The sequence below is a fragment of the Schistocerca americana genome, chromosome 4 (genome assembly GCF_021461395.2).
Source record: "Schistocerca americana isolate TAMUIC-IGC-003095 chromosome 4, iqSchAmer2.1, whole genome shotgun sequence".
Taxonomy (NCBI): domain Eukaryota; kingdom Metazoa; phylum Arthropoda; class Insecta; order Orthoptera; family Acrididae; genus Schistocerca; species Schistocerca americana.
In genome coordinates this window covers 449,127,767-449,143,980 of record NC_060122.1, presented here as the reverse complement: position 1 = coordinate 449,143,980, position 16,214 = coordinate 449,127,767, and the positions used below count along the sequence as shown (strand labels likewise).

At 37.5% G+C, this 16,214-nt stretch overlaps 1 protein-coding gene across 3 annotated transcripts in view; it reads left to right on the top strand.

Annotated features, from left to right (window-relative positions):
- The first annotated feature begins 997 nt into the window (after positions 1–997).
- The window catches only part of LOC124612357 (ubiquitin carboxyl-terminal hydrolase 47), a 161,277-nt gene continuing 146,060 nt past the window's right edge, over positions 998–16,214 (top strand). The window contains exons 1-5 of one of the 3 annotated variants that reach the window (XM_047140510.1): positions 998–1,096; positions 10,809–10,860; positions 11,633–11,836; positions 12,740–13,016; positions 13,855–14,033. In XM_047140510.1, the coding sequence (XP_046996466.1) occupies positions 11,636–11,836; positions 12,740–13,016; positions 13,855–14,033 (657 nt within the window). In that variant the 5' untranslated portion in view covers positions 998–1,096; positions 10,809–10,860; positions 11,633–11,635. Of the gene's footprint in view, positions 1,140–10,808; positions 10,861–11,116; positions 11,260–11,632; positions 11,837–12,739; positions 13,017–13,854; positions 14,034–16,214 lie in introns of those variants that run through there. The other 2 variants (XM_047140512.1, XM_047140511.1) reach the window with 2 other exon arrangements.

Here is a 16,214-nt window from a genome sequence, read left to right as displayed (position 1 = left end):
TTATAAACTTGCTGGAAACAAATAATACTGTCTAACGTAAAACTGTGTTATGGTATTATAGTTATAACAGATTTTCGATAGCACAAGATGTGTGCAGAATATTCAGTCGCGAAGATTGTACTGTTAGTTCGTTCCCCTTGCGACGCTGCACCATGTCGGCCTGCGACTCCGCGATGTCGTGTCTATCCTATAGACTTTATCTTGCAGTTTACAAAATGTGCGGCACCTGTAATGCTGTGTATATTCCTACATGTTGTATGTGCTTGCATTTCACGTCAAGAATTTGTCTAGCGAAGAAACGACAACTCTAGAACTGTAGAACAAAAAAAGAAAAAAAGTATGGATACCACATTTTTCGTTATTTCAATAAGTGATTGGATTCGATTGATTTGGGGGAAAGAAACCAAACAGCAAGGTCATCCGTCTCATTGGATTGGGGAAGGATGGAGAAGGAAGTCGGCCGTGCCCTGTCAAAGGAACCATTCCGGTATTTGATTGAAGCGATTTAGGGAAATCACGGAAAACTTAAATCAGGATGGCCGGACGCGGGATTGAACCATCGTCCTACCGAATGCGCGATCACTGTGCTAACCACTGCGCCACCTCGCTCGGTTTCAGTGAATGAAATAGGTCTGCGGCGTCAGTGATTGCTAATGAATTTGGTACCATTTTATGTGTAATAGCAGATCAGTAAATTTTAAACAGTGAAATTATGTATTTCTTAACAGACTTACTTAATAACACTTTGTATTTATTTATTTTCTGAAGTATTATTAAGCATTTTGGACGTTTAGGGCGACCGAATATTAAAGTATGACACTGCGACAGTTTGTACAATTCGTCTTAGTCTTCCGTCTCCATTATATATACTTAATTTTACTTTGAAATTTTTGTTTATATGGCTGAAAAATGTTGGCTACTAGGATTTACGTATTAAATGTGCTTATCTCGCAAAGCTATTTTTGACGTTGAACTAGAGTGTTGAACACTGCGCTGGGACGTATCTGTAGCAAAGACATTCCGTCCAGCGGAAAATGGCGTTGTGATGCGGAATGAAAACTTAGGGAGAACACATGTGATGGCTTTACAGTCAAGGGTGTGTGAATATTTAATTGCGTTATTGTCAATACAAAAATTATGTGAGTGTTTTGGCATTTGATTTGCTTTTATGTCACTATGTAAATGTGTGATGGAGGAATCACTGTTGTGTTTGAGGACTGATCGTCGACTGGAAAGTACGCTAATAAGCTCCTTGTAGCCAATTATCTCACACATCGTTGTTTATAGTGCATATTTTAAATGATTAGTGCCGAAAACTAAAGTAGAAATAACATTTGTTTAGTGCGTGCATTATGCCACGCCCTCCGGCATTTTCGCTTCTGTTGGCGGACATCAGTCATTCCATTCCCTGCGTTAACTTTTAAGAGCCAAAGCAGTATTTGAGTGTAATTTCTTTAGACCACACGTATTCTGATTTGGACTGTGAAAATCAATCAGATTTACTGCATAGCACTTTGTGTTGTCATAAATTAGCTGTAAAATGATTAGGGGGAAAGCACGCCATGTAGTCAACAGTATTGTAATATCACCAACAGAGCAGAACAAATGCATTCACTTAAACAGCTGTTGATTACAGGTCTGATTACTCTTACTTCGCTTCTCGTAGCCAATTTAGAATTTTCTTAACTAATCCATTATCAGTTGCTGACGAGTATTGCAGGTTTCATGGCCTTTGTCGAAGAAACTTTTCCGTTCCGTTAGCCATCGTAATGTCAAAATTTAATGACGGAAAAAAATATGAATGACACCAGAGGAAATCCAATTTTTGTTTGAATATTTTATGTATTACTGTACTAAGTGAGACGTTTCATGTGTCAGTCTTGGGACCGTAAATTTGTTGAGGTTCAAAATCAGAAACGGGCTAGAGATCTGTTATATTCGTATTTACAGTACTGTCTCTCGTTTTGTTCCTAGCTCCTTTCCCTTAAATGCAACCCCTGACTCTTCACCCCCAAGACATCACTAGAGTTTGACAGTTGTTGGTTGTGGTGATAGACTGATGTTTAGCACAGTATGAGGTCTAAGGTAGGTGGGAGGGTGACAGGTTGTGAGTTGGTGAAGCCATTGAATGTGAAAGCGGAAAATCTGATTGTGTTAACAGTTTGATCACTACCAAAGTGTACTGTTACCATCTGAATCATATTGAAAAATGCAAGAGGTGTCAAATATGTAACTTCTACTGAGTCTGATTAACCATTTTATTTCTGGTTGTTAGTGTAACTTGCCTTTTGATGAAAGGTGGAATGACATGTTGACACCATTTCATTGGGTAGAATAGGTATTTCAGGAAAGTTAATTTCATGTTGTCCTTGCTGGTATTCTATTACTTAAGAGAACCCCCAGTCTCAACAGTTCTGTAAGAGTCATTTTGTTGTTGTCACTTACTGTGAATCAATCTGCAGCAGCTACTTTAAATTTTCATTCCAGTGTTTGCAATGTAGGCACAAGTATTGTCTTGTGAGTTATATGTGTGGAGTACTCCACTCCTTCTGCCCTCCTCGCCCATTCGCAGTCCATTCCACATTTTAGTTTTATTGCACTATTTTGGGAGTGTTAACAGTGACAGTTATCTTAAATGCTCGTTGTTGTAGGCAATGTGCATGCCACTGTGTTGGGAACATATTTATTTTAGATGATTCTGGTGTCCAAACAATTAAGAAAAACTTGGGAAGTAATTGATGTGTTTTGTAAGTACACAAAACTGTGTTTAATGCTATGAGATCTACTTAATTTTAGTTACCTATTTGTCCAAGGTAAAGCACCTTCGAGCTTAATGCAAGGAAAACATATGTCATATGTGCAGACATTTGAAAGTGTATTTGCTAGAAAACAGGACAAGTAGTTGGCCATTGTATTGTTGAAGGAACTGGCCTGTCATTTGCTGGAAATGATTTAGTATAAACTATATTAGGATGACCATACAGAACAACAGCCTCTGTCGTGTTTGTGTCTTTTTATTGTTAGGAAAAGCATGAGTACATATTAGAAAAATTGTTTCCTGTGCACACTGGACACACATTCGTGAGGATAATTTTTTAAAGCTGCGTCCAGCCATTCTGATTTAGCTTTCCTGTGATTTCCCTAAATTACTTTTCCTTTGAAAGGGCAGTTCGTATTTCCTTCACCATTCTTCCCTAACCCAAGCTTGTGCTCTCTCTCTAGTGACCTTGTTGTCGACGGGACGTTGAAATGGTGATATTCTCTCCTCCAGAATTGTTTGCAAAGCTTTCCTTGCTTCAGTTAAAAGACTTGGTTACTGAGAAAAGTGAAGCATGGGCAACAAAATCAGAATTGTGAATGCCATTGATGACTCAGAACATACAATTTATCAACATGAGAACAACAAATATGAATGCAGTATGGATTGCTTGGGAATGAATCTGACAGTGAAGCTAAATGACAGTAGATCAAATACATTTAATCGATAGAGAGAGCTGTTCATCATAACAGTTGATGCTGCATATTGGGTTGAACATGGTTTCGGAGAAATAAAAAGTAACAGGAAAGGATAGGACCCATGACGGTATATAAAATGAAAAAGTTGTCAGAAGAGGACTGATGTGGTTGGTTTGATAAGAGTGATTCATGGGCCGAAATCAGACCAGCTGTTAAAATTATGGAAATCACTGGAAATGTAGGATCCAAATAGAATTTGTTCTAGTGTCAAAAATTAATGAAATAAAGCAGGAGACTGCACCAGCTCAAGGATGAAAACATTAAGTTGGCCTAATTTGCAGAACAATAACCTGGACCTGTATGGGATAGGAGGTTTTTGGGCCTGGGTGTTGTTGTTGTTGTTAAAACCTTCAAACATTTTAAAAACTTGAAAATATCAGGCAGCACTTGGAAAATAGGCATTTAGGTATAGTGACCAGAATGAGACCTTGGTATATTCTCTGTAGTGTGGAATCGTATTTTATGTAAATGCTGTCTGTTCCATTTTTAGAAATTGGTGTATGTTTTCATACATTGTTTATTTTGTGCAAGTGATCACTTAGGTCATGTTGATAAACTTGAATAGATCTAGTGGAGATAGCAAGGGTAATGACGTTCAAGAGTTTGTTGTGTACTAAATTAATATATTTTTCTGTTTGACATTGTGGTAACAGATCAAACTGTAGAGTAGCCTGAGGTGTAGTGTGGGTTGGAAGGCGACAGTTCTGTTGTGAGTTGGCAACGCTAGTACGTGTTGCAACAAAAAGCAGTTTTAATTCAAAAATTTTTTTCAGGTCACACTGATTTATAGTGTAGCTGGAGACCTGATTTAGATTGGAAGGTAAAGGGTTTGATGTGGGTTGATGAAGCCAACAAATGTGTCGTGACAATCTTTTTTTTATGTCTGTTGTGCATTTCATAGATAATTTACACCCCAGATCAAAATCCCTATTTCAGTGTGTTTGCAGATGATGAGTGGTTTTCAGATTTTATGGATACATGGCTCCCTTGACCTGTACGTAAACACCTGCGGCTCCTTTTGCATGTGACATTGTACTCGAAATGTGGTGTAAATAAACATAAGTTTTAAAAAATGAATAAGAGTAGCAATTTCTTTATCAGTTGTTGATGTAAAACATTTTAGTACACTTTTAATGTTGATACATCTTATTCTTTCTACAGAATCTATGGGCTTGCTTCTTCATAATCAGTTCTTTGCATCTCAGCACAAGATTGGAAACTGAAACCCACATCTAATTCTCCACGTTCACTCATGATCTTCATTTTGTGTTGATGACGGGTAACATTGAAAAACGCACCTCCGATATGTAGGACATTACAAAAGCGATCAAAACTTGTAGGGCCTTGTTAGCTGCTTGCAGATACTTCTGTTTAATCAAGCTCCAAAACTCAAACAGTGATGGAGGATACAGACTTTGAATTTAGTGTGGAGTGTGAACAAATAACAGTAAATTGCTCTTGTTCTCAATGGTAAGCATTGAAGGAAGGCCTGTACTGAAAGGATCTTTGATCCAGTTGTGTTGCTCAACTTGTTCTTGAAAGTACTTCAGAAAGTAATCATTGTGTTCAGTTAAATGATCCACAAACACAGACTTGAATTCTGCATTCAAATGAAAGTTATTGTCTTCTAAAACTGTTTGAAAAACAGGGAAGATATAATGTACATTTTTATCAACCACCTTTTTCTTCCATGATATATTAGTTTCTTTCTGCAGGCTGAAATTTTGTCTTGTAGTAGCACATTGTTCTCATTAACTTGAAGGGATGGGATCCATTCAAAGAATTGAGTTTTTCAAAGTACGGCGACTTCAGTAAAAAGTCGCTCTCTACGAACTTCTTGAAAATTCAGTGTTTCTCTTGAACAAAGTAAGTGTGAAGTTCATTCCTGAGATAATACACCCTTTTCACGACATTCACACATGAAAGCCAGTGAGAATCTCTCCAATAAATTAGGGAAATGTGCTCAGCCCCCAAATCAACACAAATTTGTTAAAAACATCTCGACTAAAGTGGCCAACTTTTAGTGAAGTTCCCCATATTGTCAAGTGATTGAAGAACTTCATGTAGCACAGGTTGCATGCATTTTGTTACCAGTGCTTCTTGGTGAATTAAGTAGTGTGTTCAGCTAGCATGAGGAGCCTGTCTATGCATCACAGCTCTGGGTCTGGTGTAAAAGCCATCCATAGTATTGCCACTACCTGTAACACACTTTTCTCAGTTTTCTCAATACTGTGCATGTCTTCAGAACTGCATTGCACATTTGAAATATCATGTTTTGTACTTTCATTTTAAAAATTTTCCATGATGGTAATGAAATACAAATCACAGAAGACAAACAGCATTTGACATAACAAACCGTCAAACTGATTATTATTAAATAAAAAGAAAATGAGTTACATAGTATGATTTGTCATGCACCACACTGGAAAATTAATAACCCTTACTTGTCGACACACTAGATACCACTACAAGTGCACACGCATTACCTTCACTCAAAAAGCAAACAAACCAAATTATTATTATTTTTATGGAAACACTTCAGAAGCCCTACTGCAAAGGTTGCGGTGCTTAGTTGGAACTTCCTGCTTTTGAAGGCTTTTATGATGAGAACCTACTAGGCCCGTACCCTCTATTCTCGTGAAGGTCCTCTCTGTTTGCCAGATTTTATTTTGCTAAAGTTTTCATCATGGTAGTTCAGTTACCCATTGAATGTTAATTAGGGCTTGTATTTTGCGATGTTAATGACATCATTAGTCTGTTGGCATGGTATCGCATTGCTTAACTAGTATGTGTTTTAATGAGGGATGTCAATGGAGCTATGTAAGCCTAATCCACAATGTATATTTACTAACTTACAACCAGACTGTCATCTTCCAACAATCTGACCTTGACATCAGTGTGTGCTTCAGGATAGGCCGTTTACCACAACCTTACTAACCAACAAAACTAAATGTTTTGTAAACAATACACAAACAGAAACACTGGGTACTGTTTGTGTAACATATGGTGCCAACCTTCAAAGAATGTACTGATGGCTTGCACTGTGTACGAGACACATACCTGTTGCGCCCCCTCCCACCTCTTTTTTTAAAAATGATGATTATGGTACCCGACTGACCTGCGTAAGGTCATCAGGGATATAGTTTAGATTGAAAGACACTAACTGGTTGTGAAATGGTAAAGTTCACAGGTAGAATCACAGGTAAAACTGGTGGTTTGTATTACATTCTTCACTATTTCCTGGGAACCTATTCATATTGGGAAGTGTGGGAATTATTTGTGGAGAACATTATTGTGATATATACAAATAGTAAAGTATCTAACATCACTTTAAAGTTGACATTAGTGATTAACTAAAGTTACATCCCTAAGTCAAAATATTGAGGTAAATATTTTAATGACTTCACATGTGTGTGTGTGTGTGTGTGTGTGTGTGTGCGTGTGCGCGTGCGTGCGCGCGCGTGCGCGCGCGCACACGTACGCGATCTTACCTTGCTTTGAGTAGATTATACCATAAAACATTATTAAGTGATTGCATCCAAATTATGCTAATAATTTGATCTGCACAGTGACGTAATTAGAATGTTTCTTATTTATTTATCATTACTCATCTTAGTATCATCATCATAATACAATGCAGATCGACACACAGAATGCTGGCATGGTTCATGAGAATAGCACAGGTGATTGTCCGTGCCCTTGATTAAAGAACCAGTCTGACATTTGCTTAAGGGATTTACGAAAAGCTCGAAAATCCCAAATCAGGGTAGCCAGACAGAGCAGCTCCATCCTCCCAAATACGAGGTCACTGTCGTAACTGCTGCACTGCCTCATTTAGTTGGTCCCTATTTTGCAACATTCCTTGGCTGACACACAGTTTGTTTCAGGTAACTCATAACTTATATTGTCATTCATCGCCGCAAATACTAAGGACACCCATTGGTGATTCCCAGCTAGTGAAGTTGCTGCTACGCCTCTTGCACTAATTCCATTATGTTAAGAAAGATGAAGGAATTGAAATGTGACAGGGTTGTGGTGTTATCCCCTTCCATTACTACTCGTTGCCCTTGAGTCCTTCAATCAGTCTCGGTAGAGTGAATTACTTATTGAAGAGTGTTTTAGCTGACTTTCTCAACGGAGTGGGAAGAATTTAGCTTTTTGATTAACTTACCCGCCTACTGCTGTAACTTCAGTATTTTATCTATCTGGATGGCGGTGATGATTGATTGGTTTATGGGGTGCCCAGTTATCAGCACCCATACAAATTCCCATGGTTTTGCACAGTTCACTCTCCATTTTCATGAATGATGATGAAGTGATGATGACAACAAAAATAACCAGTCCCCGGGCAGTGAAAATCACTGATCCAGCTGGGAATTGAACCCTGGACCCTGTGATCCAAAGGCAGCAATGCTACCCTGTAGACAACGAGCTGCGGACGTATCCATCTGGATGCATAAGAATTTCATACATAGAACTTTGTTTTTAGTGTATGTACTTTGGTACCTGTTCTAATAAAAGGTATGCTCAAAAAGTAATGGGATTTATTTTTTGTTTTTCATAAAGAATCTTTGTTTATTTATTGTCAATATCAACTTTGTCCCCTTCAAAGTAATACCCCTCGGATATGACACTTGCTCTGGTACTTTTTCCAATTTTGAAAGCGCTTCTGGAACTTGCTTTTTCTTTTGGAGATTCAGCTCCTTCAGCGACTCTGTTTTTATATCAGTAACGGTGTCAAAATGATGTCCTTCCATGATTCTCTTCAGCTTCAGAAATAGAAAGAAGTCGCAGGGTGTCATGTGTGGCAAATGCCGTGGCTGTGGCTTAAGCTGAGGCAACATAATTGAACAGTCGGTGAAGTGTGAGTAGGGGCATTATTGTGATTCAGTTTTCATGAATGATTTTGCCACAGTTCTAGTTGTTTTCTTCAAATTGCTTCACACAGATATTGCATAACTTCCAGGTAGTATTCCTTATTGACTGTACAACCATAATACAGGAACTCATGATGCACTATCCCGTTTTAATTGAAGCAAACAGTAGGAAGGACCTTCACACATGATCGAACTTGTCGAATTTTTTTCGGTCTTTGATCTTCAGGCATGATTGGGCATTGGTTCTGACATTTACCAGTGTTTTGTCTCATGTTATAACCTCCTTTAGAAGCTTGTGGATTGTTGTCGACTTCCTTGAGCAATTTCTGAGTAATGTACACATGATGACATTTGTGCTAGAAATTCAACAAATTTGAAGCGAACTTTGCTGGTACAAGTTCCATGCCCAAAACATCAAAAAAAAAAAAAAAAAAAATTGTTTGATGTGAGCCGAAAGATATTTCTAAATTGTCAGCAACCTCTCTGATGGTGATTAGGCTATTTTCCAGAGCCATTTTCTTTCTTTCATATCATCATCAGTAATAAATAGATATGCTAGGGCGTGCAGGGCAGCTGTAGTCTCCAACGTCTTCTCGATCTTCTTTGAAACCCTTATACCACTCGTAAACTTTTGTCTTACTCATAGTAGATTTGTCTAAAGCCACAGTCAGCACATCAAGTGTGGTGCTGCACTTTATTCCATTTTCAAGCAAAATTTAATGCAAATTTTTGAGCCATCTTGTTTGCAAAGAAAAATTTGCCAAGCACTCAAAAACGGGTAAGATCTTTTTGAATGTCAACAATTAACTAAAGATCTACTGATGCTGGATATCAGCTTCATCTCGTAATTCAATGAGGATGTGACACCATGTGCCCAAACAGGAAGAGAAAAGAGCACTGAAAATATTTCATTCATTTCTACACTTTTTTTCTATGTATGTTTTGGTGACTGATTTGTAGAGTAGCCCTAGGTCTAATTTAGTTTGGAAAGTGACTGTGTTGTCGCAAGTTGAAGTGGTATTGAACACTTCATTTAATGCTGAAAGCCAATGAAGAAGGAACTGAATGAATCTTAAATCTTATTATGCAGAAAGATAATAAAATTAAGTATATAAAAGATGGCTGATAACAATTGAATACATAAGCAATAACATTCTCACAGGTGTCTGTACTAAAGTGATACATTTTGTGAAGATGTTAATGCTGACACTTTGATAAATTATTGCTGGTTTATAGTATCAACAAATGTTATTGCTTTCTGTTGATCACCTAAGCCTTCTTGTTGTAAGCAGTATGTGGTTACCATTAAAGTAAACTGGCTCAACTGTGTAGGCCTATGATAAAGGTTACTGCAGTTCACTTATAAAAGTTTGAGTTTTTTTCACAGGACATATTTTCCATTAGCACATTAAGAAATAACTGTGACTTTAAAGACAAAGAATGATCAATCCATTGTGTGTGTGTGTGTGTGTGTGTGTGTGTGTGTGTGTGTGTGTGTGTGTGTGTGTGTGTGGGGGGGGGGGGGGGGGGCGATCTTTGCATGTTCACTGTTGTGTTGTTTCTACATCATGAGTGGTTTTCTGTCATTACACCATATTTTTATTCACTCCACATTATCGTATTAGTTACTCTTTTGCAGTTATTAGAAATATGAAATGTTTCCCTTTGTTGTAACAAATACATGCATGGAAAACTTATTTTCCAGGAAAATTAATACTAATTCAGGCATGAATGCACAGACATTGTATTAGGTTAACAGCTGGAGTGTAATTGTTATAATTGTTGGTGTTGTTTAAGATAATATTTTGCAGCTGTTTCTGAAGTTGCCCATTTTTTAAATGTTTGTTATGTAAAAGAACTGGTCTTTGTTTTGTATATAACAGAAATTTACAAATATGTTAAATTGTGAATGGAGTAACATTATGTTGTGTATCAATGTTATTTTGAATTTTCTAAACTCTCTGTTTGTATTTTCTCTATGTAGTGTGACAGATTATTCATGTTCTTAGTCCTTAATGTATTTACTTTCCATTCAAATTATTGATCCTTAATGTGTTTTCTTTCCATTAAAATAACTGAGAAAGTGTAAAAGTAGATTCTGTAGTGTGGTTTTGACAGTTTTGAAATTGTGGTAAGTACTTCAGTATGAGTAGGTATCCTCGATATAGAAACAAATATTCAGTTCATAGCATGATGCATTCAAAAGACTAATGCTTCATTTTACTTGCCGGTACATATGAAGTGTTACTTGTTCAGTAAAGTATTTTCAGAGTTTTTTTTTTCTTTAAATTACTGTAATAAAAATAACTTGAATGAATGTAAGTTATAACAGTATTCACTTACTCTTTCCATATGTTCTCAATGTTGGGTGCATTTGTGTTGCGTTACTCAGCTTTGTTTTTTCTTCTCTTTCAGTAACGTTTAATAGTTGTCATTGGTGTGAGTGTGGTGCATAATCTCTTTGCAGGTAGGTTTATTGCTATTGTAGTAGTACATTTTGTGCATGTTAGAATACAAGAATGTTAAATATTCAGCCCTTACGGATATCTTTTTAAAATATTTTTATCATCTTGTGGCTGTTTTTCTGTCGCCCATTCAAACTGCAGCCTTGTGTAAAAATTCAAATTCTCTTTGAGTGTGTGAACTGCTCTTCACTAAATTTGGCTTGTCTAAAAATAGCGTAGTTCCTCCCAAACCTTCCTCAAACTGCCACCTTCTGGGGGGATTCTTAACTAATTGGCAGGAAGCCAATAGGAAGCAGCTCAGTTGCTTCAGTTAGTGTTTGTATGTAGACCACTATATTACTAGCATTTCCTTTAGGAAGTAAAGCCAATACATATCTTCTGTGAGGCAAAAACCTGTAAAGGTGATGTTGTGCAGTACTTTTTGTTCTGCTTTGTGTACAGTGTTGTAAAAGTCATACATGTGAAATAGAAAGCTAAATAGGCTTGTGTCTTGTTACTAGTAAAAGAACAGTTGTTAATAGTTAAAATACGCACTTCTGCCCATATTAACTGCATTTCTAATTTTAACAATGTGCCCTTATAGTATTGGAAGTACTGCAAATTTCTCATGCTTTTGGCAAGTGATGTGATATTTTCTGCATTGCCACACTTTTTCTTATGGTGAAAGATAAATTTAGAGCTGATGAGTAACTGTGAAGCTTGTATTTTTCTGTCTGGCTTATTTCAGTTCATTTACGCTTACAGTGCGGTTTAAACTTTGTGATGTGTCTTCAGGGCATGGTCTGTATGTTAGAAGAGAGAAATGCAATATGCACTGTACGAGATGTGACAACTTTAGCTTCTCAGGGTTCGCAGCACAAGATCACTCTTTTACTTCCGGCCTCAACTACAGTACAAGAACTTTTCCAAAAATTAGCAGATGCATACCAGTATGATCCGAATACATTTGAACTTGTCCTTCAACGCTCATCTGAACCTGTAAGTTTATAGCTTGTAGCATTTTTATAAGTTTTTTTTTTAAATACAGTTTTAGATAGGATATGTTGGCATTTAATTTTGTAAGGGAAGTACACGCAGAATATAAATAATGCAGAAGTGAAGGTGATCACTCAACAGTATGCTATTAGGTGAGTGGTCTCATTTACTCCTAAGTTATTTATATTTTAATTTATAAGTTTACTCATTCTTAATAGTTAAATGGTTTGCATTTTTGGTTTATATGCCTGCTAAAAATGGGTCCTAACTTTGTGTCCCACTTACAGTTGACTTTTGGTTATCACAACATGACTAGAATAGTTTCTAATTCTTCCAGTAAATATAAAGCGATTGTTTTATCAGTAATGTGAAAAGTGTGTCATGTGAACTGAAATGTTTGTACCATGTTACCTCCTCTCATTTAAGCTGTATCTGCTAGTCTTGATTTACTTTTGCTTTTTAGCGTTGGGGGGCATCCACACTCTCTCTCTCTCTCTCTCTCTCTCCCTCCCCCCCCCCTCCTCCTCCTCCTCTCTTTCTCCTTCTCCCTCTCTCCCTCAACTCCCTCTGATGAAGAAACTAATTGAGACAGTATTCTTCCTTTCCTATGTATTATTGCTTTCTTAAATCTATTTGAAATATTTGGGCGAGATAAAATACCTGACAGTGATTGTTGTATAATCGATGTTAAATGTAGTCACACGATCATCTTGTGCTTGTTTGAAATCTGTTTCTCATTTTCGGGTGTAATAAAACAAATCTTAAATAGGATAAAATTCTATGATGTAAATAATAAAAAAAAACTAGTATAACCTTCTCTCTATCTCTGTGTGAGGTCATGTTTTACGCACTGTAATTCATTATTTTGTGATCTTACTTTCATATGCAAATGCCAAAATGTTATAGGTAGTGCTTAACAATCATAAAGAAGAAACTATTGAAGAAGTGGGAGTGAATTTTGAACCAGGGTACAACAATAGTTTGATTGTGACTGAAATGCGTGGTCAGCAGACACGCAAAATGGCTGTAGCATCTGGAGATGGTGGTGAAGATGAGATGATGTTGGGAGCGTCAGCCAGCCCAACAGCTGTCAGTGACTTCTCGCAGACTCCTCCTGCTCCACTACCTCCGCCTGTAGTTAGTGGGGATTATTATGGCAGTGTTATGATTAAACACGATACAGGTGTGTGTTAGTTTGTATCCATTTATTTACTGATTGCCTCCAAAAGAAAGGGCTGTATGTTGTTATTATGAGGTGCACATGTAAACAATGTTTTGCAGCTAGTATAGTATGTAACTAGCTACATTGTTAGCGCTTGAAACTTTTCAGTAAACCGAGATTTCAAAGTAACATTATTTGAATGATTATGTGGAATTTCTTAATGGCCTTAAAGAGCTACTGGTAAGAATAGTATAATGATGTGGCATATGTTATCATTTCAGTCAAACCTTTTTGCAAAAAAGGAGGGAATGCACTAAACATGATGGCCATGATAGCTGATATGGCACAATTTCATCTGCCTAGTCACTTAAAAATTCTGTGATAATACAGAACCTACATTCTGCCATCAGTCTTGGTCTTTATCTTCAGAACTTTTCTCGGACTTGTATTTTTATTTTATTTATGTAGCCAAGAAGAGTGTGAACACATTGTTTTGTTGTGTTGTTAAGAAAAAGATACCTTGTTTTCATAACATAATTGCTTTAATATCTCAGGAAGTAAAAAGTTGAAGAACATTGAACATGTATGAAAATACATGTGTGGTTTTTTTTTTTTTTTTTTTTTTTTTTTTTTTTTTTTTTTTTTTTTTTTTTTTTTAAAAGTCACTTGTCAAGACCCTTAATGGTTTATGAAAACTTTTCAGGTTAACTGCTCGGAATGGCTCAGACTGTATACTGAGCAACATGCACATAATTATTTGTTGGGACCTATGTACCAAGTCATTTGTGATAAATTTTAGCACTAAATTTAAATGTAATTTGTAAAATGCTCAGTTAAGATACTTTTTCTTAATTTTCAGTTGAATATGTAGGACTGGTGAACCAAGCAATGACATGTTATTTAAACAGTTTACTGCAAGCACTTTATATGACACCGGAGTTCAGGAATGCCTTGTACAAATGGGAATACGATGATTCGGAGAAGGATGAAGCGAAATCAATTCCATACCAATTACAGAAGCTTTTCCTCAACCTACAGGTAATGGAAATGATTGATTCATTGCTTTCAGACATTGAATGATTACTGTAATTCATTTACAAGTGTGCCAGTACTAGCTAATGGAGTAATGCAGAAAAGCAGTGAGACTAGTCATGCTGTGCAAGATCTGGTGACAATTATTTCCTTGGTGTAGCTGATAGATTTACATTTTGTAGTTATGATTGCTGGCAATAAGTTAAAACTTCCTGTCTTCATTGCATGACAGTTCAGCCCATTTTCTGTGTTGTTGCACCAGTAGTCCATGATTCTTATGGAAATGAAATGGAAACTGACAGCTTTGTGTAGTTCAATTTTTAGTGTTCGTGTTCCGTGTGCAACCATGTTTTGAAACAGTGTTGTACTTTGCAGCACCATGAATGAATGAGAAATGAAGCAAATATCATCTAAAACTGTAGATGACAACTTGCAAGTTTAATTGAAATTATTTTATTTTTTATGAAATGTTTAACCAAGAGTTAATTCTCTAGTTTTGGAATTGGTGTGTTGTGGGGACAGTTTTCTCAGTATTTCACGCAGTGAAACCCCGCTTTTATACTTTTCAAGGGACTACAAAAAAACAGTGTAAAATGTGGGAAATAATGTTTTAAGTTGTAAAAGTCACTTAAAGGAAACCACCTTGCATTTTTGTACTTTATATATGACATATGTCTGATAACTGTCTGGGAAGTAGAAACGTTTGACTCAATTTCATACATCAAAATCACTATTTCCGGAAAGCCTGCAGCAGTCATTCATTATTTAAATAATGAAACACTGCACCAGTTACATATTTGTTCATGCTTAGCATGAGGCAGTTGTAGAATTTTTTCTTGTTGTCTGGTGCAGATGTTTACATAAGTATTTTGTGTGATGTTTGCACGTGTGTCATTCTGCATCCCTTGCACTGCAGTCGCCTGTTTGAGGCTATGGAGTACTGTGCCTCCTGAGTTATGCAGGAAACCACACACCCTCAAATTGTTGCTCACATTGTATGTTTGTGTAACATCACAAATAACACGTATGTAACTACTGCACTTGGCAGACACGTTTTGCTCAGCATGAAAAAATACATAATTTGCGCTGTGCTTCAACCAAAAACATTTGAGCAACGCAAAGTGAGTGAAGGTGTCAACTAGCACTAAAAGTGGCTAAACAACAAAACACCCTAAATATGGTTCGACTGAGGCGTAACGATGATCTCAACAATCATGAAACTGCGTGTGCATAGTAGACACAGTGTGGAAGTTGTGATTGGTCATTATATTTTTATTCGAATGAACCTAGTTACCCCCATCAGCCATCACACCGAATAGAACTTGTACGCGGCAGGACATACAGCACCAATTATTCCAACTTTTACATGTTTAAGGCACAGATCCACTGAGTAGAGCACCCTGGTGTTAAGAAACTCAACCATGTAATGTCTGTAGACAATACTTGACAATCCCATGTGGGTCCGGGGTTTAGAATAGGCCCGAGGTATTGCTGCCTGTTGTAAGAGGGGACTAAGAGGAGTCTCACACATTTCGGCCTTTGTGGAGGCCCCGTGTAGGTTTTGACCTCTAGTTTTCAAAATTTTCGTGAAGAACGAGCCAATTGGGGAAGGGCGCCTTACATGGTGCATCATGTCCACCATGCGCTGAGACCTATCGCATCCTTTGTCGACGTGGCTCTGCACTTCTGCAAATTCTCCAACTGTTGGGCGAGGTCACCCTCCTGGGTGCGTATTTTTCCATCAACTGTACAGTATCGTTTTCTACGCTGACAATGGTAATAGACTTCTTTGCTTGGTTGCATCTGATATCCAGCCAAGTGGCCAGTCTGTTGTAGTTGGGTCGCCATGTACCCTGTTGGTTGTAGCCCCCAAACCACACAGGATTTGCTCTGCTGATGCTTGCGCCATTAACTCCCCATGTATGCCAAGGGGTAGATGCCCATCCCCCTGGGGCATCGGGAATCCAGGCAATGGTCATCCTGCCAGGTGGCCTTTGCTGTGGCTGGGTGGCGCAGTATGGAGGGCCCCTGGTCAGAGTGGGTGATATCACAGTGGATGAAGCGTAGTACATCATCTCTTGCTGGTGGTCAGACACAGCAGTTGCTAAGTGTGCACAGGCTCAATTCAGTGCACAGAAGTACGACCCCAAATCGTTCCCTTCCTTGGGCACACTATGGGCGGAACAT